The sequence below is a fragment of the Cordyceps militaris genome (assembly GCF_000225605.1).
Source record: "Cordyceps militaris CM01 unplaced genomic scaffold CCM_S00003, whole genome shotgun sequence".
Lineage (NCBI taxonomy): Eukaryota > Fungi > Ascomycota > Sordariomycetes > Hypocreales > Cordycipitaceae > Cordyceps > Cordyceps militaris.
Window position 1 is genome coordinate 1365396 of NW_006271971.1, and position 24834 is coordinate 1390229.

The 24834-nt window shown below is 55.1% G+C and overlaps 8 protein-coding genes across 8 annotated transcripts; 3 read left to right on the forward strand and 5 right to left on the reverse strand.

The window, feature by feature from the left end:
- Positions 1-258: 258 nt before the first annotated feature.
- CCM_04045 (spermine/spermidine synthase) lies at positions 259-2191 on the forward strand (the record flags this gene model as incomplete). The annotated part of the gene is made up of 3 exons (XM_006669193.1): positions 259-1331; positions 1389-1695; positions 1772-2191. The coding sequence occupies 3 exons, from the start codon at positions 259-261 to the stop codon at positions 2189-2191; spliced, it is 1800 nt and encodes a 599-aa protein (XP_006669256.1).
- Positions 2192-2303: 112 nt separating this feature from the next.
- On the reverse strand, positions 2304-3139 carry CCM_04046 (FMN-binding split barrel; the record flags this gene model as incomplete). Its single annotated transcript, XM_006669194.1, has 2 exons — positions 2304-3007; positions 3073-3139. The coding sequence occupies 2 exons, from the start codon at positions 3137-3139 to the stop codon at positions 2304-2306; spliced, it is 771 nt and encodes a 256-aa protein (XP_006669257.1).
- A 2998-nt stretch (positions 3140-6137) lies between these two features.
- Positions 6138-11974, forward strand: CCM_04047 (uncharacterized protein; the record flags this gene model as incomplete). Its single annotated transcript, XM_006669195.1, has 3 exons — positions 6138-6184; positions 6237-6943; positions 6993-11974. The coding sequence occupies 3 exons, from the start codon at positions 6138-6140 to the stop codon at positions 11972-11974; spliced, it is 5736 nt and encodes a 1911-aa protein (XP_006669258.1).
- Positions 11975-13505: 1531 nt separating this feature from the next.
- Positions 13506-17707, reverse strand: CCM_04048 (uncharacterized protein; the record flags this gene model as incomplete). The annotated part of the gene is made up of 5 exons (XM_006669196.1): positions 13506-15877; positions 16172-16274; positions 16473-17008; positions 17261-17348; positions 17690-17707. 5 exons carry the CDS (start codon positions 17705-17707, stop codon positions 13506-13508), a joined length of 3117 nt encoding a protein of 1038 aa, XP_006669259.1.
- Positions 17708-20073: 2366 nt separating this feature from the next.
- CCM_04049 (uncharacterized protein) lies at positions 20074-20325 on the reverse strand (the record flags this gene model as incomplete). The annotated part of the gene is made up of 1 exon (XM_006669197.1): positions 20074-20325. The coding sequence occupies one exon, from the start codon at positions 20323-20325 to the stop codon at positions 20074-20076; it is 252 nt and encodes an 83-aa protein (XP_006669260.1).
- An 820-nt stretch (positions 20326-21145) lies between these two features.
- CCM_04050 (uncharacterized protein) lies at positions 21146-21531 on the forward strand (the record flags this gene model as incomplete). Its single annotated transcript, XM_006669198.1, has 2 exons — positions 21146-21352; positions 21508-21531. 2 exons carry the CDS (start codon positions 21146-21148, stop codon positions 21529-21531), a joined length of 231 nt encoding a protein of 76 aa, XP_006669261.1.
- Positions 21532-21728: 197 nt separating this feature from the next.
- Positions 21729-21932, reverse strand: CCM_04051 (uncharacterized protein; the record flags this gene model as incomplete). The annotated part of the gene is made up of 1 exon (XM_006669199.1): positions 21729-21932. The coding sequence occupies one exon, from the start codon at positions 21930-21932 to the stop codon at positions 21729-21731; it is 204 nt and encodes a 67-aa protein (XP_006669262.1).
- A 1184-nt stretch (positions 21933-23116) lies between these two features.
- CCM_04052 (uncharacterized protein) lies at positions 23117-23858 on the reverse strand (the record flags this gene model as incomplete). Its single annotated transcript, XM_006669200.1, has 2 exons — positions 23117-23445; positions 23519-23858. 2 exons carry the CDS (start codon positions 23856-23858, stop codon positions 23117-23119), a joined length of 669 nt encoding a protein of 222 aa, XP_006669263.1.
- Between the last annotated feature and the right edge of the window lie 976 nt (positions 23859-24834).

The following is a 24834-nucleotide window of genomic DNA, read 5'->3' on the forward strand; positions in this document are numbered from 1 at the left end:
CATGCTTTCTGGCCCAGACGTCAGAGCGGCCTGTTTCTTCCAAGCTACATACACACGCAACTTGTCCTTTTGCCATCAGATGCTGGACATTTGACGAGCTTTCTTACCTCCTGCATCTTTTTTGTGTGTGTCTTCCTTGTCTGTACAACAATTGACATCTTCTAGCATCCGCCAGACCCAAACTAGCTCCCCTGAAGCTCCCTCCCCCGTCCAACTTCCCTTGCCATTCGACCAGAGAGAACCCCCCTCCCCGAACCGATGCCGCGCAAGACAGCCGCCGGCCGTAAAGCCGAGGCCGCGCCGACCGTCGCCGCCTCCAAGGCGCAGTACGAGACGGAGCTGCGCTCCCTCGCCCGCAAGGCCCAAACGGACGGGTCGCGGTTCGCCCGGCTCACTGCGCAGCTGCGCCAGGTCCGCCACGCCATCACTTACCTTTTCTTCGCCGGCTTCTTCGCGCACGCCTCCCAGCTGGCGCTGGCGCCCGTCTACGGGAGCATCCCCGCGTCCACCCACCATCTGCGCGTGCTCGCCGCGGCCGCGTTTGCCGGCTGGGCGGGCAATCTCTTCCTGGCCCAGGCGCTGGACCGGCGCGGGCTGTCGGCGGGCCGGCTGCTACCCGTCGCGGCGCTGTGGGCGCCGGCCGTACAGTATTTCCTGGAGCCGCACAGCGCGGTACTGGGGCCGGGCTGGGGCCCCGTGCTGGTTGAGTCGCTGACGGTGGTGCCGGTCGTGCTCCTGGCGGCGGCGTGCGCGGCGGACGCGCTCGAGGGGGTGGCGTTGCCGTTGCTGCCGCGGTTCGTGGCGGACTCGCTGCCCGGGATGGGCTCTTGGGCGCTGCTGGTGGCGTTCGAGAACCTCGCGAAGGAGTACGTTCTACGGTTTGCGGGCCGCGGCGCGGGCTCGGCGGCGACGTTTGCGCTCACGCGCGTTGGCATGCAGCTGTCGCTGGGCGGCATGATGGCCGCTCTCGCGCCGTCCCTGTGGCTGCTGCTCGCGGCGCCGGCGCTGGTTCACACGGCCTGGTTCAATCCGCACACGCCGACGCCGCACGCCGACGCGCGGCTCAACGCCACGCTGCAGACGCACGACTGGCTGCTGCTGGACCGGCGCGAGTCGAATACCGGGTACGTGTCGGTGCTGGAGAGCCTGCAGGGCGGGTTCCGCGTCCTGCGCTGCGACCACAGCCTGCTAGGTGGCGAGTACACGGATCCGGCGGTCACGGGCAGCCTCGTGGCCGAGCCCATTTACGGCGTGTTTGCCATGCTCGAGGCCGTGCGGCTGATGCAGACGGAGACGACGGTGTCGGACCGCGAAGCCAAGGCGCTCGTCATGTAAGTTTTCTTGGTGGTACTGGTGGGAGAAGGGGAAGAATGCTAATAAGCGCTCAGCGGCCTGGGCATCGGAACCACGCCCTCGGCCCTGGTGGCGCACGGTATCGATACCACCGTGGTCGAAATTGACCCCGTTGTGCACGCATTTGCGAAAAAGTACTTTGCCCTGCGCGAGAATAACGAGCCGGTCCTGGCCGACGCTGGTCGGTACGCGCGCAGGCTGGCGGCTGACGACGACGGCGCGCGCTTCGACTACATTGTGCACGACGTCTTCACCGGCGGTGCCGAGCCCGTGGACCTGTTTACGCTCGAGTTTCTGCAGCAGCTGCACACGCTGCTCAAGCCCCACGGCGCCATTGCCATTGTGAGTGTTCATTTTTCTTGTCCCATGCAACTTTCTGTTCATTCGCCCCGCGGTTACTGACACAAACGCCGCACAGAACTACGCTGGCGACCTGGCCCTGCCCGGCCCGCGCGCCATTGTCCGTACCATTGGCGCCGTGTTCCCGTCGTGCCGCATCTTTCGCGAGTTTCCCGCCGACCCCGCGGCGACGCACGACGGTGGCCGCACCGACTTCACCAACATGGTCATCTTTTGCAAGAAGACGCCCGGTGCGCTAACGTTTCGCGCGGCGACGGACGCGGACCGGCTCGACAGCTTTGCGCGTCGCGAGTTTTTGGAGCCGACGCACGAGGTGCACGCGGTGGACTTTTTGGCGGCGGATGAGGGGGCCGGGGACGTGAAGCTGCTCAGGGCGAATGATACGGATGTGGTGACGCAGTCGCACAAGACGAGCGCCAAGGGCCACTGGGCGATTATGAGGACGGTGCTGCCGGGCGTGGTGTGGGAGAAGTGGTAGACGGGAGGTAATAAACTGGCATATAAAATTATATATATATAATAGTGCATGTGCTGTATCGACATGCCAAACCATGGCCGATTGGTGCCTCTCTTTATTTATTTACTAGCATTTACTTTTTCTGCGCCTTTATAGCATTGACCGCATACTCGCTATTATTGTTCGTCGTCTCCGTTGCATACTCTGTGATATACGCCGGCGTCTCGTCGACTTTGTTATACGACGATGGGACGGGCTCTCCAAACACCTGATGCACGGGCACCACGCCGGTCCACACGCTCTCCCTCAGCAGCTCATTCTCCAAGTCGTGCTTGTCATCGCCCGTCTCGCCGTCCCTCGCCTTCAAGCTGCCCGACGCAATGGTGACGCGCAGCACGGACGTGCTCTGTAGCTCGGCGGCGGTGGGCGGCAGCCGCGACCGGTCCCAGCGGCCCGGCACGACCGAGTCGGTAATCAGGCGCAGGGCGTACAGCTTCTCGTCCGGGTCGGTGACGAGCGCGGCGTGGCCAAAGAGCACGGCGGAGCGGTAGTTGTAGCTCGAGTTGAAGGCGGACAGGGAGAGCACGAGGCCGTCGAGGTGCGCGACGGACACGCACACGGGCAGCGACGACCCCAGGTGGAACATGCGCCCGGACACCCAGCCGTGCAGGTAGAGGTCGAGCGGGTCCCCGAGCGAGGCTGACGGCCGCGCAAAGGACCCCATCTGCCCGATCATGGGCAGCGTCACGGGAAAGGGCGAGTCCGGCACGGCCATGGATAGGTGGATTAGGTGCGAGGCGTTGACGAGGCCGTGGATCTGCTCCAGGGCGTAGACGCCTGGCGGTGGCATGTTAGTTGGGGGGATGGGACAGAGAGTCTTTGGATGGGGGGGGATATGGTACCTCGCTCGCCGTGGCGCTTGACCTTGTTGAGGGCATCTTTGGGGTATTCAAGACTGTGGCGGCCCATTGTGACAAGGACAAGAGAGGACAAGGTGGTTGTGTGGTTGTCTCTTTTCAGCTCTACGCGGGCGGGCACTAGTTTAAATACTGTGATGCAGAGCTGTTCGGTCTAGCTTCGTCACGGCGTGGGCTTACCAACCTGAGGAACGTGACTGGACAGAGGTTCCCAAAATGGTAAATGTCATGGCAACAGATGCGGGCGGCCATTGAAAGGGTGGAAATGCCGTCACACTTTATCAGGTTGCAGTCGTTATGAGTCGCAATGAGCAAGGCTGGTTGGATGGGGCTGGACCGGCGCGGCGCGGCGTAGCGGGGTCCTGGGGGAGGGGGCCACTCCGCGGGGCTCCGGCGCGGGGTCTGCCCGGCGCGGCCCCAGCCCAGTAGGGGTATTTGATTTTTTTTTTGCAACGAGCTAGCTCTTACACCTGGCCTGGTGTTCTCTCTTGGCCATTGCTCTACATGACAATGGCGGGATAGGATCGAGTCCGGGTCAGTGGCAGCCAGCACAAAGCCGACCCAAGTTCCCACACACCTACAGGTAGGTAGGTGTACCTGGGCGGCGCACAGCACTTGGACACTTCGTCCGGCGTCCCGTCAGACAGCTGGCACAAGTTCAAAATCTTTTTGTTTTTATTGTACGCTGTGGCAAATACACTGACCGGCTTGCTAGACGGGAGGAGCCTGTCTTATTGTAGACCGGACCATGTCTCAAAACACCCGCCCAAGCGTAGGTGTATGTACTCGGTACTGCGTCGGCACAGGCCGTGGCGGCGGCGGCGGCGGCTACGACTTGTCCACCCAACCAACGTAGGCGGCTGCTCCAAGAATGCCAAAGTCTTTTTTCACTTCACGTTGGGTGATTGGGTTCTCAATGGAATCAACCAAACAGGAGAAATCAAGCAGCTCGGTTCGGAGTCCAGAGCGGGAGGCAACCTTTTTCATGAGCATTCAATATGGCAACAGAAATGCGTTTCCACAGAGAACCCTCCCACCTTGCTGTAAGGCTACGTGTTGCATAAGAGCCAGGGTATTGTGTGTGCTGCTTGGACGGCATACATACAATGCTCCGTCTGTCACCGCCCCCATCAAGGGCGCTTCTGGGCCGTGGTTGGACAGACGCGGCAAAGGTGCCTGGGCAATGCACAAGGCACACACACACACATACACACTCATTCTAGAACAATGACTCGGCGCCGTGCGGCCTAGCATCCCAGTTCATGCTGGCCAACTTTGTTCCATCCGACGTGCCATACATAAGAAGGGCGTGCTCGTCCCGTCTTTGTCGCTGGCAAGGATGAGCTGCTTGTCGCTGTCTGCATGATGGCCTGGCCAACTCTAACTAATGGGCATGTCCGCCAAGGGCCCTACTTTTTTTTCTGCATTGAAGAAAAGTAAGATTGGATGAAATGCGTGCATCGAGAACATGACACGGAAATCTGCGATTCCTTCAGCCCTTGTTGAACGGCCCGTTTCGGAACCGATGGGTCACGCAACTGGCTATTCTATTTCCTGGTGGTCACTTGTGACTTGTGGCCGTCTTGTCGGGCGGGCGGGGAGCCGACGCTGGCAGAACAATGGCGCGGCAGAAGCGTCGTCCTTTAGCATGTTGCTCGTTTGACCTCTGATTTTTGTCTCTTTGACAAAAAGAGGAGGAAATTGGGAAATTGCTGATACCGAGGCTAACATGGCAAATAACGCAGCCGTCCATCGGGCTAACCACCTAGGCAGGTAGTTACTGCTGCAGCATGCAGAGCCAAGCAGCAATGTTGTAGTAAGACGACGAAAATAAAGCGGCTCGGGTCACCGCCTGCACATGCCAGCGTCCACCCAGTGTCTACCTGGTACCTAGTATTACTACTAGGTACGTACTAATAAAGTAGGTATCTAGAGCCCTGCACACTGACTGCCCGACAGGCGTTTGCATGTTTGCATCCTGCCAGCTGCCAGTCTTCTTCTTCCTCTTCTTCTTCTTCTTCTCCCAATAATCCAAACTTCAGACTTCCATCACAATCCCCATCAATCCACTCCAGGCACGCACATGTATCTGTTGCAATGCCTACATCGGCGACCGCCCGCTCCCAGGACCAAGGGGCCTGCCTCTCTGCCTCAGAAGCTCCCACCGCGCCGGCATCAGACCTGAGATCCCCCCAGGTCCACTGACGACACTTTTCAAAACAACTCCCCTCTGTTCCGACTCAGACCTGTCCACGGGTGTTTCTCTTTTTCTAGCCGGGCGATTGCCGGTAACACGAGTGGCAAGGAAAAAAATAAAAAGAACAAAGCGACGAGCTTCCGCTGTCTTTCTTCTGCGGAGTGACCGACAACCAACTACCACAGCTCCCAGCAACAAGCACGCGTGCGCCATGACTATGCAGCGACCTGTTGGCATTAGACTGCCCACCACAAGGCATTTCACCGAGCCCACCGACTATTATCCTCAGCAACACTCTATTCTTCCGTGGGCCCCCCCGATGGTGCGGTGCACTTTTATTCAGTGACCAGTGACCAGGCGTCGCAGATTCTTACATGAAACGCTACACGACTGTTGCCCTCTCCTGGTGCGTGGGGCATCCGTCGCCTTTGACATGCGACACTGCTTGAGACGAGCCCGCCCTGGGTCACCCAATCCAGCCTGGGTTGTACGGCTTCCTGTTTGGCACTCACGCTGCCGTATGGAATGATTCTTCTTGGCGCTTGTCCTTGTGAGGCCTTTGCCAAATCTGTCCGATATCCACCTTGTTTCTCGCCGTCCCTGGTCACCGGTCGCCTTGTTCCTGTTCTGGGATCAGCTTCCTTCCTCTTTCAACCATTCAGCCGCCATGCGCCAGAGCCATTCACCATGAATCACTGAGATCCAAGATTCATAATGGCGTTCTATCGGGTGCTCTCTTATTTCCGTATTCTAATTTTCCCTTCTACCTGATACCCGTTCTAATATCGCTACCGTACTCTCTTCTACATCCTCGCCCACCCTCCAGTGTGCTTGCTCGCATGGCAAGGTAGCCATGGCTGTCCCTGGCGGCACACAAGCCTCCATTGCTACCTTTGCATTGTCAGTTGTACATCTCTCACCGGCCGAGATCCCAATAGCTAATACCGTCCAGTGGCTTCGTCGCTTTGGCGTCTTCCGGCGCCGCATGGTTCTTCACCTTTGGCAGCCGCCGCCTCAGAGACAATACGCCCCTTTCAAATGGGCTGAGGCTGGTCCTCGTAACATTTCTTCTCTCTGCAGCGTTCTGGAGCATCATCGATTTCGCCGCCACCTTAACCAGCGGCGATGCGAATCCCGCCTGTCAAATCCTCGTGGCCATTGCCGCCGCCTTCGATCAGCTCGCTCGTCTCGCCTTTGAGCAGTTTCTACTCTGGCGAATCAAGCTCAAGAAGCGCTCCACCGCCCTTTTTATCCTGCAGGTTCTAATATTTGTCCGCTTCGTCATGGGTGGTGTTTTGGTCGCTGTCCAGCGTCCGCAAGCCTACCCCGTCTGCATCGCCAAGAATATATTGGTTCCCCTCGGCATTGCGACGCTCGTGACCGACGCACTGATAGTCTGCATACTATTTGTGGTTATTTGGATGACTAGAGCATCGATACCACCACCAAGTGCAAACAATACCGGCTTTGCGCCAGCCAAGATTATTACCTTCTTGACCTCCGGCTTTGCGGCGTGGTTAGCTGTAAGCCTGCTACTTCCACCTCTCTCGCTAAAGCTAACATCCATCAAGACAAGTATCCCGCTGATATTCGGCCTTGAAATGTTTCCTTTCGTCACTCGAACCGTTGTTCCATCGATTGGCCTTCTTCTTCTACTAGGTTTGTGAAGTGTAAGGCGGCTCAGATGCGTAGTTCTAATCCCTACCAGGCCTCGTTGTACTATTCAATAGAGACGTACTCTATACGCAATCCGACCTCCAGCCTCCATCAAGCGCCGACACGTCCAAAGCTCTGCCTAGTCGACCTTCTAGAAGCCGCGACAGCGATTCGTCTCCAGAAATCTTTGAAAGACCTTGGGGTGCAGGTAGCCAGCGGCTTCACATTGCTCAAGTACAGAGACCTGGCTCCAGGCCTGCTCCAATGCCCAAACCAGGCTCCCGAGGAATTGACACGGCCTTACCAATCATTAATCGGCCGGCTCCCGGCCAAACGCAACGAGGGGTCGGTGGCGTTCCCGTTCAAGGGCAGCTATTTCCACCTGTCCGCGAGACCACAGATCCGATTGTGCTCCAGAACCCTCCAAAGAAGCGATCCAACGGCAAATTAGCAATTTCCAACCCTGTCATTCGAGAAAGCAGCGCTATCAAGATCCTGGACAGGATCCCGACCGTAGAACTGGCCATGGCTGCAAAAAACGACCAGGAAAGAAGAGCTGCCTCTAGAGCTATGACAGTTGACGGAGTCGGCCGGAACCAGACTCCGACACTGAATCCTCAGCGATCCAGCTTTAAACGGAAGGAAGTTGCCTCTGCTAATAATGTACCAGCCATGTCATCCGAGCGCTCCTTGCTATCTCCCGAGGCTGCGACAACAGCTACACAGATCTCACCTTCCGTAGACGAGTTTCGTCGCCGATCTCCACGCACGACACTCAACATATCCGAAACGCTTCTATCACCACCAGCGCGATCTCCGAGGAGACCTTTAAATCAGGCGTTGAATCGGTCAGACGCAGGAGCGCCCGCCATACCGCCCCAAAGCCCACTGAGAAAGAATGGATCTGCAAGTTCCGTCCTTCGCGGTAATTCTGGCATATTCATCGATCCGAGCACGCCTCCTGCGATTCCGACGCCCCTACGGCAAGAAAATACCACCTGGCCAAAGTCCGGTTCGCCCGAAAGCCCGCTTGTCCCTAGGGTCGAGCCACTGCCGATGCCATTTCCTACTCCGCGACCTACTACCGCGCCATCCTACGAAAGCCCAGCTGCCGCTGCCGCTCGTGCATCTATCCTCACTCGCAGTGGTCCTGGGTCTGTAAGGAGGGATATTCGGCCTTCTAGGCAACGCCCAAAATCGCGTAATGCCGACGACGGGCAAGAACCCGTGCCCGCCAAAACTCCCGTGCAAATGAGGACAGCCAATGGAATTCCTCTGAATCCAAGGGCACAGCCGGCCAATGAATTCACGAATGGGACAAGAGAGCGTGGCAAAACCCTTATGTTTTCCCACACGTTGGATTTCGACAGATCTGGAGAGCCCGTTTCACGCCAAATATTTGCTCTCGCCTTGGCCAACTCTTCTCCTTCTGCAGACTCGATCGTCCATCGCCCAAGGCCGATCCCTCGCAAGCGGTCCATCTACAAGGCCGAATTTACTATCAAACTCTCACCTGGCGTGTATCGGCATCGCCTGTCGCGGTCAGGCGGCTCTGTCGAGTTGCAGAGAGAAAGCATGGAGTCGGAAGGGGATACCATCTCGCGTATTCCTTCTTTCCCAGAGCCGCCCAAAAGTGCCGGTGCCGTTTTAGCACTGGCAAAGTATCGGAAAACTTCTGACAGTGCAAGCAAGGAGGCAGAGACTCCAGGCAGCATTGATGACTCTAATAGTGCCCGGGCTAGCATTTTCGCTGACCCGGCCCCATCCAATGTTGCAAGCATAGACCCCAAAACGACACTGTCAGAATCTACGGAATTCGGTAGTAGAGCCAGCTTGGAACCCGATTCTGCTTATGGATACAATGTCAATATCCGGCGACAGTCTTCTCCGGTGCTTCCAGCCGAAGAGATGCAACACGTTTCCATGGCGAACCCCGTGCCACAATTAGAGCAAAACGCGCTAGTGTCGGGGCCAAGCAGTGCACGGTCAGGCACAAGTACACTTTTACAGCACGACGGCGATAACGAAACTGGTCCCTTGATTCTAGACGCAGAGCCAGAGAGTTCATCTACAGGCCCGAATGCACAAAGAGACTCTTTTCTACAGCAACCCGGATGGCATCGTCGCGTGGGCGATGAGTGTCCAACATTTTCAGATCGCAAAAATAGCGAAAGCTCGTCCAGGCGTGTGCTGGCACCTACTCCTCTTGTGCTCGGCAGATCTCGCAGGACGACCAGGATTGCAGAGACCCCAGAGCCACCCCTGGAGTCTCCCCAGCATGCACTCGACATAATACAGCAGCAGCTGAAGGACCTGGATGAGGCTGACTCAGAAAGCGGCGTGCAAGATAAGCAGCGTCGCAGGCTTCTGGAAAATCTCGAAGCAGAGATGGGTGCTCAAGAAACACATTGGCAAGACATTCGTCGTAATCTAGCAGACCGGTCGCCCTCATCTACCAGATCTTCCCTGCTGCTGCCAAGCGGCGGAGATTTGCATCTCACTTCACCCCGGCCATCTCCAACATTGGAGTCGCCTGATCTTGGTTCACCAGTAATAGGCAGGGGTGCGGACCCTACTAGCGCCCGGCAAAACCACACCAAACCCCCCCCGGCTGACGAGATATCCGACCCTGCACCTGGCGAGCTTACTCGTCGGAGCAACTCTGGTTTCACCGACCAAGGCTCGGTCCAGGCCATAGGCGAAGTAGAAAACCGAGCCAGATTCGGCAAGTCAGCGTCACGCAATAATAAAGACGGTCTGGAACCCACGACTCTGACAAACGAGATATCTGCCCCCCGCCAACTTATGAATCACCGAACGGCCCCAGAGACAAACAAGAGGGAAGAAAAATCCGGACAAGACGAAGAAGTTGACTCTGCATCAGCCAGGAATAATAATTTCAGCGCCTGGACCGCACCCGTCCAGTTTGCGCCGGTTGACAAAACTCCACTTCCGGTATCGCACTGGAGCATCGACTCTGATACTACCGCTTTAGCCTCTGAAGTTTTGCAGCGGGCACAAAGCGTTGCGCAGGAGCCTGACAGCCTGGTCAGAACAGCTGGAGGCACTTTTCCTTTGACTTGGAACACGCAGGTAACACAAGCTCCACAAAGGATTGATAAAGTAATCCTGTCGCCTACGTCCTCCCTGTCACCCAACTCACTGCCCCGGGAAAGCCTGGTTTCACCTCCAGCTTCGGAGCAAAGCCAAAGTCCGCGCCGCCCAGTCACGCAAAAGCCGCCTCGGCGAAGTAAAAGGATCACGCTGCTCCCCGACATTCCTGAAAGCCCGCAACCTGTCAGCAACAAGCGCGACACTCTTGGATTCTTTCAATTTCCTTGGGGAGAAACATCAGATATCGCGACACTCCAGCCTCAACTCTCCGCGTTTTCGATTCCACTTCCTGGAGTGACTCTAAACGGATTTCCTCTAGCCCAGCCATATCTGTCTGCCCAAGGACCTGTCTTGCCCTCGCAAGTCTACCCCGTCTCCTTCTTTGATCACTACTCCGACGACGAGCTTCCTGCCGTCGACAGTGACGAAGACTACTCTGACAACGAAGACTACGAGCCCTTTGACGAGACCACCCTGCAGGATATCGCCGACATGTTGCAGTCCAAGGAAGTTCCCTCTCGCGACAGTCTCTTTCCAGATTCTGAGGAATACCGGCCACCTTCGCGCGCCGGATTCATTTCTACCGACGAGACGACAATCTTCGCCGTCCGACAGCTCCCCACTCCTGTCTTGGAAGAGTCAACTCTCGGAAGCAAGGACAAGGAACTCCCACCTCTACCACTCCCCGACAGCTCCGTCTGGAAAATCAACACCATGTACACCACCGTCACCAGAAGCGCCGGCCTCGCCCAGCCTGATGCGAAGACGTGGAGGCGGTACCTCGGCAAACAAGCTGAAACAGGGCGCGCGGCGCCTCGCAAGTCGGAGCCCGCCAGCATCACCAGCTCGTCTCTCTGGTCTCCCGTGCCCACAACGGCAGACGCTGTTGCTCAAAGCTCGCCCTCTGGCCTCTGGCGGTCTCCCAAGGACGTACCCTCAACTCCCGCTTCGACCACCCCCTCGACCCCTTTTCTCAATTCTCCTACCACCACAGAGTCCAGCATGAGCCCAAAGGTTGCCCCGGTCAAGACTACTACCCAGTCATACGGACTCTGGACACCTCCTGCGCCGGTACCCCGCGTGCTCCTTGGCCTACCGCAGGACGCACGCGAATGGAGCCGTTACACAGCCAAGAAGATTCAGTCTTCGCGGCCCAAGCCCAGGCCCTCAGTGTCCGATGTCATTCACAGCACCGCTCTTTGGACCAACCCCAGCCCTGCGGCAGTCGCCCCCGCTCCCGTTCCCGCCCCCAAACAAGCGCCAGCATCCCAGCTGCTCTGGTGCAAGCCGGCCACAGCCCCCACCGAGCAGACCGAGGGCCTCTGGAGCGCCTCGCACGTCCGCCGGCGATACAAGACGACCGAGCAGCTCCCTGCCGCCCTTCACACGGCCCGCAAGCTGCGCATCGACCGCCGGCCGCTGGCAGTGCTACGCTCCGCCTCGCTGTGGTCGACGACGACCCAGACGCCCATGCGCCAGGTGCCCGACTGGCTGGCGCTCTCCACCACGATGCGTCCCGTCTCGCCTGACAGCGGCGCGTCCACCCTCTCGGACCAGGACTCTGCTTCGGCCTTTGACTCGGTCTCGCTGCGCTCCGAGGCGACGGCCGCTAGCTCTGTCGCTGCTGCCAAGCTGCCGGCGCACCGCAAGACGGCCTCGAAGCAGGCCGCGCAGGACGAGCTCGACGCCGCCTTTCGCGACGTCATGCAGGCCAAGCTCGTGGTCCCCGAGGCCGTCCCTGAGGAAGAGTCGCAGCCGCAGCAGCCCGAGGAGAAGGAGGAGCTCTATTTTGACGTCAGTCGCCTGCATCCCGTCTTTGCCGTCGACGTGCTTCACGTCACTTCGGACAATGTGCACCCTGCCGCGACGGGCTACTTGCATAGCATCATTAACGGAGCGCCCAAGCCCCGCCGTCGCTAACTCGTCATTGCTTTTCAAATACATACTTATCTTTGTCTACTTATTTTGGGAATATCCATATCAGGTGCAGGATTGGGAAGCAAAGCATACATGGCCATGTAAGCAACCAACATATTAGCTCACCAAGCATAATGCGGGCGCTGGCGTTTTTTTTTTGTCATCAACCTTTTGGTGGTTTCAGGGCATTTTGTAATCATGTCGACGTTGATCATCGTCGTGTATTTTTTTTTTGAGTTTCATAGCAAGCGAATCTCCCATCTTGGGATGAGAATATAGTTGTAAACAAGAAGCACAAATACATGCATTCTACAATACTCTACCTCTCTCTCTCTCGTGTTCGCGTATTTTTTCTCCCACGCAGACGGAGAATCCTGGCTACGGTCTATACGTCCATTCGTACACGGGGCCCGTCAAAACATCCAATTTGTGGGTTGGAAACTAATGCGTTGTAGATGACGGGCCGTGACGAACAATTCCTATGCCCGCCGCCGTGTTGCCATAGTAATCAACGCGATAACGTCATTGCGGTCATTGACTTTGTACCCGTCTTTCCCTTTTTTCTTTTCTTTTTTTTTTCCGAAAAAGAAAGAAGAAGGAAAAAAGTGTTCCTCGGGTTTCGGTTCTGGGGTCACACAGACGAGGCGAGACACCGTTCATGTTTCAACCCGCCCCCCTTTCCAAATAATTCGTCGTTGACGAGAGGAAGGGGGCCGCCATAGTCCATTGTGATACACACGCACACACTCTTTGCACCAAAGAGGATTTATACTGTACTTGCCCCTAGCCAAGAACTTGTTCAATGGGACAAGAACACCGTCCAACTCGTCAAGGCAGCAAAGACACAACAAGAAACCCCCAACGCACGGGGGGGGATGCAAGAATCAGAGCGTAAATCAAGGGAAATTGGGACATGGCAAAGATATCAAATGCAACAATGAGATGTAACAAAAGCAAACTTTTCTACACGCGCGCGCGCGGCAAACGCACAACAGAATAACATAAATCCACGTCGTCTTCCTTGCACGGAGCACCGTTTCGCTCCCATTTTGTTGATCCCCCCCTTCTAATACCACCCGTCTCAACCTAAGCCAAAGATTCTGAAACAAAGTTCTCATCGGACTTTTTTTATGCTTGTTCACTGGGGCACAATAAAAGCAAAAAAAAACTGCGTGTCCATGCAAAAAGCAATCAAGCAAGCAAACCCCAACCCCTGCCATGATGGGCGTAGCAAAAAGCCCTATTCACAGGTGGTAGTACTCGACCAAAGAAAAAGAAATACACGAGCAACGCCGTTGACGTATACCCCACGGTGTCAGAGGGAGGGAAAACATGATTCTAAAGAGTAGTAAGGGGTTTTTTTTTTCGTGAGAAAAAAGAGAACAAAAAAACATTGTTAAAAAGTAATACACCAAAGCCCAAAGCCATCGCTATGCAAAGATAACAAAAAAACATTAAATCTTTATACACTGCCCATTTCCACGCGTCATCAACGTGAGGCAGGTTCCAACATGAATATGCAGTTGTACCGCCATTATCGTACCGTCATCAACGGAAATCGTCGTTCTAATTGCGGGGGTGGCGAGCTGTCTGGTGAAGTGGTTTGTTTAAGAGAGGTGTTGGCCCGGCTCCTCGTAACGCGTCGGGGAGGGCTGGAGCCAGGGTCGTCAAAGACGCGAGTAAATGCTGGGCTCGAATCAGGACCGCGGTCTCGGTCGTGTCGTAGAGGTCGCGCTGGGCTCTGGATGAGCTGGTCTGTCCTGCGGATAATATCCGAAAGGGTGTCACGGAGCTCGCCAGATCTTTTGACCAGCGCCCTTAGGCTATTTGTGTCAAACTGGACCTTTCTACTAGGTTTTCCAGTATCGGGAATAGCGTCCGAATCGCTGCGGTGCTGCATGGCCTCCATGACGGTTCGCACCACGCCATTAACGTCGGCGAGGCGTTCGGGCGTCTTCGGTGCCTTCTGGCTTGTTTTCTTTGGCGACGGGCTCGCTTTCTTATCGGCTGAGCTTTCGGCTCCGCCAAAGATGTCATCGTCGGGAGAAAAGACGGATCGGCGTCGGGGCGAATGACGCTCGCGCATTACGGCAGTCTTTGAAATGGAGGAATCGAGCTTAGGAGATGCCAGATAGTATTGCGGGTCAGTCGGAGGTGTCCTGGGCCGTAGATCTGTTTGCTTGGCCTTGCCATCAAACGCGTCGAGATCTACAGAGGGATTCGATTCAACGTCATCGTCCATGGTCTCATCGTCAGGAGAAGCAAGAGCAATAACACCTTCTGCTTCTTTCCAAAAGGCCTTCTGCGAGCCTTCGAGAAGACCCATTTCCCGGCCATGACGACAGAGTCTCTTGAGGTCGTTGACAAGAAGAGACAGCTCTCTGATTTGGCCCGAATGCGCCTTGACACTGGGCTGGCTGGCTCGAATAGATTCAGGGACGGCAAACATGGAGTCATCTTCGCGCCCGTCATTGCCAGCCACGGAACCGAATTCAAAGTCCTCGTCCCAATCCTCGCTAACAGTCTTGGTGCTGAGACCCCATGTTCCATACTTGGCGGCGGTGGACTTGCTCTCGTCGGCAACATCATGGACCACCGGCACGCTTTGGCTCCTGACATGGGCAGGCGCAGGTCCACGTCGATTGGCAGAACGGCCGCCTCTAGGATCTGCCGCCTGCTTTCCGGAGGCAGTCTGGGGGCGGCCAGAACGTCGCTCAGCATCGTTCTTGTCTTGGGTCGAAGGTTCACTCCAGTCGAAAATATTGCTGAGGGGGCGTTCGGTGGCGTGTGGGTTCTCGTCGGTGTCACTTCCATTGGTCATGTTGGCGAGAGCGAGGCGAACATTGGGATTCATGCCCTTGGCATTGAGGGAGCTCTTGGAGGGGGCAGACAGGGGGCTAATGTGAGAGTCGGCTTCGTCCTCGTAGCGGGCCCAGTCGTCGTCGAAATCGTCTTCAAGCGACATTCTTGCAAAATCTCTAGAGGGGAATGAGCTGTGAATAGGGTTCTCGGCGAGGCGCAAGTCTTCGGTGGAGGGGCCGTGGCGGGTGTCATGGCGGGTAGATGGTTTTACTTTGGTGGTGGAGGGTGCACGGACTGGGGTCTGGGACGCTTCGTCCTCTTCCGTGATTCTATCGTCACCGTCCCAGGCCTTGTCGAGCATTGCGTGGATGGAGAGTCGTCGCGACTTGCCGTTGCTGGCGGTGCTGGGAGGCGACTCATCGTAGACTGACTCCAGAGGTGTGTCGACGGCTCTGGCGCGGCTAGAGGCGACGGTGCGGAGAGAGTCGTAGAGGGTGTCGCTCTTGAAATCCGTGTCATCGTCGTCGCCAGACGTAAATCCTCTGCCGTCGCTGTCGAATGCTTCCATCTGGGGCGAGGCTTCATAGTAGGGGGACCTCTGCTGGGAGGTGGGCATTGCCGAGCTGGCCGTGGAGCTGGTCGAGGGCTGAAGCGGCCGGACAGAATTGACGGTAGTCGCAACAACAGCTACCCCGCCAGCAGGGCCGAAGGCAGGCGCGGGAGAAAGAGGGCGAGGCAAAGAATTGTCGATTTGAAAATTCCGAGCGCGCTGGGGCGGGGGCGTCAGCGGGGAGGAGAGATTTCTGCTCTGAGAAGCGTGAAACGGCGAAGTGGTGGTGGAAGATGGTGTGGTGGGCGGCGCGGCAGTAGCAGTAGCAGTAGCAGCACCACCACCAGCAGCAGCGATAGAAGCAGTGGTGGTGGTGGCCAGAACAGCGGAGGACGAGGCGCCGTAAAGAGGATGCTGGGGGCTGCTGCGTCGAGAATTTGAGTGCTGACGGCGCTGTGGGTGCTGCTGGGGCTGCTGGAACAACAAGCGCTGAGCCTTCTGGGGCGGCTGGGATTGCTGGGCCTGAAGAGGCTTCAGAGGCGCATCAATGGCAGCTAAAGCAGAAGCCATCCGTGGTAGCGTCGCTGGCGAAGCTCGTTTTAGCGAACTCATTGGTGGTTCCAGGCTCGTCGTGTCATGCCCCACACCCGCTAGCACCCCCAAAGAGCCGCTAATGGGCGCTGACGCATGACGCCTGCCCACACTATCTATGCCAGAGACAGGCTGCCGCTCGCCCCGTTTCGGACGCCTGATGCTGCCAGACGTTTTGGACACCAGATGACCAGTCACTGTTGCAAACGACGTCGACAGTGATCTTCTCATGCGCATCGACGACGATGGGCGTTCACTTATATCATCCGGGCCACTCCCCGTCTGGGTCGGCATTGTGCCTGACAGCTGCATAGCCGCTCGTCGTTGCTGTTTCTGCTCCTCCTGCTCTTCCTGCTCGGCCTGTTCAGGCACGATCTCCGCTGCCTCTGCTAGGTATATCGAGGGTCCGCGGCGTAGCGACGGAAGAGATGCCGGAGATAGCATTTTGGGCTTCACCAGATGCACGGTATTGTGGCACGCCGAAATCGCCTTTGCAGATATGCGTCGCACCGTGTTAGCTCTCGAACGAGGGGTGCCAGTACTGGGTCGTCCGTCTACCGCCAGGTTGGTTCTTCTCGAGTGGAAAAATGACGACCAGTGCGTGTCCTCGGATAAGGCTTGGCTAGCCGTCGTGTTAGACCCCGTGCAGGCAGACTCGATGCTTGGGCGCTGCTCAAACGAATATTTGGACTCTCCAGACAGGAGGGGTCCCTGATTTTCCTGCGCATTCAGACGTAGCTGCTCGAGCGTAGCGGTACGCTGGTGGCTCGTGGCCGGTCGACGGAGGGTCGGCAAGTGCCCCTTTGATCGGGAACGAGACACTGTGTGGAAATCATCCTGGTGCGTCGAGGGACATCGCTTGACGAGCTTGTTGGGCGGCAAATTAGGGGCAGCCGTCTTGGGACGTAGAATCGGCGCGGTCGATGTGTGCGATAGCGCAACGGACTGCCTGTCGAGAACCATACTAGAGCGAGGACTGGAGCCGTGCTGCGAAGGGGCACGAAAGGAAAACCTGCGCATCCATGAGCCGTTGGAGGAGAGGGAGTTTCGGCGGCTGTCGACCTGGGTGAGCGTGGCCGCTTGGGCGTCGTTTCCTAGTGTAGTATTGTTCGTCGTAGAGGGGTGGCGTTGGGGAAACTGTGAGGATTGAGGCCGTTGGTAGCGTGACAACGGGGGACGGGAGCGTGACGCAGGTCGAGGGAGAGTCAAGTGGTTCAAGTCATCCGAGGCCATGGCGATTGGTTCGAGTGGCTGGCTCGTAGCAGGACGAGGCACGGAGGACGTGGTCAAGCGATCATGCCGAGTTGGGGAAGGTTCGAGAGAAGCATTCCGTTTGTGCAGAACACGGCGGCCAGCAGGTCGGTCGGAGTCGGCAAGATGGCCAAAGACCAGGCCACTAGCAGCAGCAGCGATGGCGGTGCCGGTGCCAACGAGCTAGACGGCGAGGTTCAGGTCAGCGAGACTAGGAAAACAAGGGCACCAGAGCGGTGGAGAGAAAACGTGGGAAGAGCGTCAACGACAGGCTCGGCGGGGGGTGGCGAGGCTCAGGTATGCAGTTGAGATGAAATGCAACGGGTTTGGCATGAAGGAATACGGGGAGGGTATTCGAGAGGGCGGGGGGTTGAGGTTGATGGAGAAGGAGAAGGAGAGCAAGAGCAAGAGCAAGAGACGGGGGATAGAGAGAGTGAGAGAGAGAGCGAGAGAGAAGACCAAAATGGGCCGGTGAGGGATCGGGGCAGCGTCGTCAATGAGGCGTTGACAAACTTCAAACTTACACTAGGAACCGTCTGCATGATGGCTGGCTCCTGGCTGCTCAGCAGGAGAGATGCAGGACGAGCATTCTAAGATGGACAATGTGTCGAGACAAGGCTATGGATGGGATACGCGATGCATTGTCCGCCAGGCGAGGGCCGTTTTGTGATTGAGACAGCAGCGGTGGGCGAAGTGGGAGGCGGACGGGAATGGGCGTTGATGTTGTTTTTTTTGTTGTGCCTGGGAAGGTTGGCAATGGAGGGAGGAGAGGGCTTTGGTGTGTTGATGTGTTTTGGTGTGCAGAGAAAGGAAAGGTCGAGTCAATGGGCCGGCCAGCCTAACTGGCAGCACTAGCAGCCGATGGGGTCAGACGAGATTAGCGTTGACAGCTGTAAACAGACCTACTAAGACCTACAGCAGGTACCTCCAGCCAGGTCAGTGTTAGAGGTAGTGGTCAGTGGTCAGTGGTCAGTTGGAACAGTCTACGGATACCAGGTCGGTAGACGGTGTGCTCCAAACGGGACCGGGCTGATGCGATTTCTGACACTGCAAAAGCCCTTATTTGCGGCCAAAGCACTTGTACTAATACTGAAATGATGAGAAAAACTGCAGTTGCGACGGTGCGTTGTAGGGGCTTGTTACAAGACCGACGTTGGATACCAGGTACCTTAGTACTAACCTACCTAAATTTTGCCGGTACCAGTATCGCGAAGCTTGCAGGGGAGCCGACGCCTGGCGCGGCGGGGTCCCCGGGCGGTCCCACAGCCTCGGACAGCGCTGTGTTTGGGAGCCCGGCCGCCTTTGCCAGCTTCCCTGCTGCGTTCGTATGTACCTGGTTACGAGATAAGAGACCAATCGAGAGCATATGTGATATACCGCCGGTCATCTCTATCGAGAACCATCAATTGGGCAGACAGTCATCCTCGAGACTAGCCAAAGAGTAAAAAGGTGCACTACAAAATTAAGCATGTTGGTGATGCATGCAGAACCGTCATGGGCATGTGACTGGGGAGCCAGAGCCAACAAGGACCGAGCTAATAATAAACCGGCGAGCAATCAAGCACTGGGGCCGACGGAAGCGCAAGCATTATTCTCCATCCTAACATTATTGTAAAAATTCATAACTGATAGTTGACAAAGAAGCATTCTCAAGATATCAAGGTAAATGAACCACAAATGATCCAAGATCATCTCCCAATCAGCACCAGTTACTAACAGCCGCCACCATCGACGGCGTGCACCTTCTGACCTCGCGCCGTACAACGTGTCCCATCTTCCACTTTCCAACACCCCATTTCTGATAATTGGACAAACATGCCCTCTATTTCCCCCCAACATGGTGTCGGGATGCATGCAAACGGGCAATTGTCCGTCCTTCTGCCCCTTGCGCGCCTCATTTCCGCAAAACTGGCCCATGTACACAGAACCCAGCAAAAGGCGCCATGATATCCTCATTATATTCGTTAGAAAAAAAGCTGTTGGCATCGTTTGAGACAAAAATCCCCCCCGCCGATGCGCTGTGACAATGCATGTGAACGAATGCACACACAGCCTCTTCGCAACTCGTCCGTTCTTCGTAATCCGAGTCTCGCCACCAACCTGCAGGAAAACAATTCTCATCAACATCATTGTCGTACCTTTTTTATGTTCCCTTTTATCCATCCTGTCGTCTAAGTGGCCGCCTCTTTATGTACGTCTGCCTTGCTTGGCCAGAAAGGCTGATCATTTTCCCCTTGCAGAGCCCCATCGGCCACGATTTATCCATTTTTTTCTTTGAGCAAGTATTATTTTATACTTGTATTTATTATTCATGATGTATTCCCAGCTGTGTGGGTTTTGTGTGTGTACACTCTCCACTATGCAGTCAGCCTTTTTCTTCGTCTTGGGCTGTTCCGGCTTCGTCACTGGCTCGAGGATAGTTAGAGCTGGAACAGGAATCAGAGGAATACTATTATTAACTAGTTGTTCGCATAAAATGAACTGCATGTGCTGACTTGCAGATGGCGAATTCCATATTTTGCTCTCATTTTTTTGTAACTAGTTATTCTAGTTTAGTTCAACTTGACCCTTTACGTTAGCTTCATACCGTCGAAATCCCTTTTCCTATACGCTTCAACGACCAGCTTCTTTTGCTTCAAAAATACTCAACACTCAACGCCATTCTTTCTCGCTTTCGCAACAGATCGATCTAACTAACTAATAGTTACTACCTACCGCAGTCAATGATCCATCTACCCTGCCATGCAACAGCCCAAGGGCCCGCCCAGTAGTTAGGCGCGGCCGCCAACGAAAAACGTTTCCGTATATGGCGATATCATATAATAGCGCTGATGGCGCCGCAAATAGCCTGCAACTAATCCGTAGTTAATAATAAAATGCCGCTTTTTGCACGACTCCGTGGCACCACTCACTGCTCGAGATTCTCGCTGTCCATGACGCCTCGCCCCATCTCCGTCTCTTCTCCTTTTGTTTCCCTAACTAGTAGTTGTTCATTTCCCCTTGTTTTCTGTACCCAACTCCAATATCCCGTGTGGATTCTAGCCGCCAACAAAGAAACTCTGTCCCAGCGGCGCCAAATGGTTGGCTGGCCCTGCACCGCAGGCGGATCCTGGTCTTCTGTGCTCACTGTGCACATTGGCCCGATGCTGTTCTCATGCATGGCGCTGTCCATCTTTTGCCCAATGAGCCAATGTTGTTTGCATGTACGAAATAAATCATGATGCATACCAGTATGTCAGTCATTCTATGCGAGATCCTTCCGAGGCCATTCCGCACCAACCCATACATGCATAGTCACATAAGTTACTTGGGAATATGACGTATTCGTAAGTAGTATGTACTATACTGGCGGCATATCCAGATATCTACCTCTAGTTACACTCTGTACGATAACTGCCTTTGCACAGATGCAAGCCCATGCAGCTGTTCAAGGTTTGACCGCTCCATCGGGTCCCCTTCATTTCTTTCTTTTTTTTTTCGTCCCTTCTTTTCCCACATGCAGCTTTCCAATGCCCCTTTCTTCTCGCAAATTGCCATGTACCACAAAAGGGTCCTCCGCCTCCCACTGCGCTTCGCTAATTCGCTGGCGCCGCTGCTGCAAGTGCACACACAGGCTTTTAGGCTGGGCTCAGCGCATTCTTATTAGTTACAACAAACACTGTCCCCATCATGTATGCATGACCTGGAAAGAAAGAAAAAAAAACATTTTAAAATTGCAAAGCCTGCGGGCCAAGAACCCAAAACAAAGGCCAAAAAACACAGAGCCTCAACTTTATTACTGGGCAGCCATTATTAGGCTCTATTGTTTTCCCCGCGCGTTTGTTGTCACAACCTCCCCCATTGTGTGACTGGTTTGGGAATCAATAAATAGAGCACGCGTCGTACAACCTCAAATCGGATCTGTGTACATTCTTGTACTTGTGTATTTCTTTTTGTTTTTCTTTGTGTTTTTTGGGGTATTTTTTTGGTTAGTCTGAGACATGCATCAGCTTCGCACCAACGCTACCAAGATAGACAACAAGACTAGTTACAGCTGCGCACTGAGCGCCTATAACACAACCAAGCATGTCAATATCAAAGCATTGAACGAGTCCATGATGCGACGCCGAGTAAAAAAGGGTTGCCCACCCCAAAGAGTCAAGGTCGTTTGCCACGTCACTTGCAGCATGAACAAGCAAGTCCCGGGGGTTCGTCAGCTTCAGATTGAGACCTCATCCCGTCCCCATCGTGCTAACTAGTCATCTTCACCGCGACCTCGGCCAGCAGTATCGCGCCATGCTGTCTCGCGGTCAAGTCGAGGCTTCAAGTCAAACATGCATCAGCTAAATTGACTCGCATGCAGGGAGCCGACGTCATGCTGCCCTAGGCGACGCAGCAAGTGGCTTGCTCATCGGCACCAATTGCCCGTCTGCTTGTTCAGAAAGATGCCAAAAACTTTGCCGAAATCACTTGACAAAGGTTGCTTCATTACTCCATAACTACAGGTTTTTCTTTGATAACCAGATGGCTGAGATTGAGACGCACAACAATCACGACCCAGTTGTTTACCATAACAATAACTAGTTAGGTCCGTAGACTCACGGATGCAAACTTCAAACCATTTCTCTCGTTTAGCCCAATGTGGCACACAGGCTCGGGCGTCTTGTCATAATAGGCTTGGCTCGGGTGCCAGCTGCCGGTCAATGGCATATCGACATTCCAGTACGGATACCCCGGATCAGAAAGGCGCCGAACCTGCTTTGTTGTAGATTTTAGCGAGGTGGCCATTCCAACATGTTCCTGGTCAGCAGACAGCTTGGATCGGCAAAGTGTTTTTGTACAACCACAATGCCTTGGTGCGAAGGTCGGAAACTTGTCGTGCCAGACGTTGGATGCAGATGGCGCAAATGCTTCAAAACAGCGCTTTCTTTCCTCAGATGACGCCTCTTGTCTCATCGGTCAAACTAGTTCATCATCAACAACCAGCCAGACACGACATGGTGGGAAAAGCCTCCGCATTGACGAGAAGCTGGAAAAAAGGCGTACCCAGCACTAGACTGGTCTTGTCAACGTGCGACGTGCTCCGCGTGGAGGCGCATCATGCACCTTGGACACATTGTACTTTTTTAGTCCGAAGGAGGCCAACTCCCCAGTCTTGACACCATGGAATATGCATGAAAAAGGCTGACTGCTTGTCAAATACCCATACAAACCACAAATGACCGGGCTGTACAACAACAGTACGGTCAATGAACGACACCAAGTAGGAGATTTGGCCACCATACCATGTTCATTTGTAATGGCAAACCACATCGTATCTCTCATCGGCATGCGATTGTGTCCGAGCCGCATATCTTGCGCACATGATAGTACTTTCTCACCCCTCTACTTTGAGGGCTTCTTTGTTCCTACCGACGGGACCAGCAACATATTTGTCCCCCCAAAAAAGGCATGATAAGGTCTTACGCAGGTACCCATAGGTAGCTGAAAGTGTACAGCACGCCCGAGAACCTGGTAACAAACGTGCCAAGCCTCCCACTGCTAGCCCTTGTATCACCATTGTCGATAAAATAGTTCCGAAGCTTAATTCCAGGTTTTCCGAAACGTGCTAGAACACACAAGGGCAAGAGAACAAAAAAACAACCACAAACGTAGCCCCTGGGTTTCCAAGCTTTTCGCTGCTGCTGCGCTTTTTTGGATCAGCGTTTCCTTGTCCACACTGAAGCGCGGGCAGTCTTAGCGTTTGCTCAAAATCCACTTGGTGACGCCCTGGTGGTGTGATGTGGTGGTCCGGCCAAGCTGAAGAGAAGGAAACGAGATGGACGATTCACTGTACACCACATCGAATAATAATGCATCCCCACCTCTTGGGGCAAATCAAACAGAAGAATTCGCTGTCCTTCTTTGCTTGGCTGCGTGGCTGCGGGCCCGACATTGCTTGACCAGCTCGGCCAAGGCCGGCGAGAAGCTACCTATGAGTATGTATGGATGCCAATTGCCGTGGGTTCGGTCAGTCTTTGGTTGTTTTCGATTGTCTGAGTCTGAGGCAAAATCTGCACGCGGGGGGTCGCAGCCAAATTAGTCAGTCCATGTCCAAGATCTTCCTTTTTTTTTGGCCTCTCCTCCTTCCTCTCGTCCGTGCTCACCACTCGGCCGTTGAAGCAGCCAACTAGGGTTACAGATTGCTCCGAGTGTTGAGTTCGGATCTGGACTAGAGGCATGTGCCACACTTGTTCGCATAAATTGCGTCCCGAGCCCTCGGGCTCGCTCCGTTTGTGGCGGTCTTTCTTGTCCAGGGTAACTGGTATGTATTAGAGGACAGATCATGACTGACAGACTTGATGATCGCTTCATTCAGCAAATGGATGACACACCTCGTTGGGAAAATAATCCTGGTGCACCTGAAAACATTGTAGATTTTGGGTCGTAGATTACTGGATGACGCGAGCTGGCTCCATCGAAAGAGACCCACATGGAGAACGCGATCGTGACGCGCATGTCGCGTGTCCAGACGCGTCCGAACTTGGAGGCCTGCTCGTCCCTGATTGGCTGGTGAACGAGTACGCTCAGAACCAGACCGACCAATGACGACGGGCATAAAGCTGGGTTCATGAAAACAAAAAGAAAACGCAGGGATTGCCGTACCAAGAAATCAAAGAAATACGTCAGCCGAGGCATAATATTGCTCAACTCCGCCCAACGTCGCACGAGCATCGTGGTTATCTCACGTCCAAGGTGACTTTGCTCGGTGAACGCCACAAAAGGCCAGAAGGGCCGCATCGGGAACCCGAAACTTTGGCGGCATCCCGGGGCTGAAGAATTCGCCCGGACCCTGTTTCTGCACCCGGAATTTAAACCCAACCATTCCGCCAAGGCTTCTGGGGACAGTAACTAGTTATGTGGTAGGAGGCTGCTAAATAACCATCTTGTAGGGTAGCTCATGCCGCGGACGAGATGAATAGTTTATGGTATGCGCGGCCTATAGGGATGCTGAACTGAGTTCGCCCAGTTTTGGCAAAGGGAAGTGTGCCGATTGGGCGCAATGCTGACTTTCGGTTACGTAGCTAGCTATTGATGGTGATTCGAGCTGCGATGATTTCGCAAGGCTTTCCTCGAACATAGCCTCACCACCTTTACCAGCACATAACCTCAGCCCGCACATACCCTGGACTTCTGCCGGGTTATGTAGCTTGCTTTTACGAAACGGGATTATGCGCCTATTCCCCGTTGCCCTTTCAACCTCATGTACGAAACCATGTCACCCGAACACGCCAAATACGTTACGACTACACTACTGCTATACGTCCATTGCTTCATCGAGAACTAGGACGACGAGCCAGCCTCGGCACTCTACAGACGGATTCATGATTTGGCTCAAACAGATCATGGCCATCAACGACGGCACGGTGGGCACGCATTGCTCTCGACTTGATGTACGAGACGGACGCTCGGCATCCTCCTCTTCCATCATCACGATGCTGCCTGCTACACGGGGACCGAGTTCTTGAAGAATGACGAGTTTGCCGGTGTCGTCAGCCTGCTAGCAGAGCCCGGGTTGAGAGATTACCACCCCCATCTCAGACTCAAAATTCCAATTCTGAAGAGCCCAAAGGCTCGTGAGCGGTGGAAGAATACTCGTGTGGCTAGGTGCAAACCTCCGGGGCACCTCGTCATTCGCGTATTCCAGGCC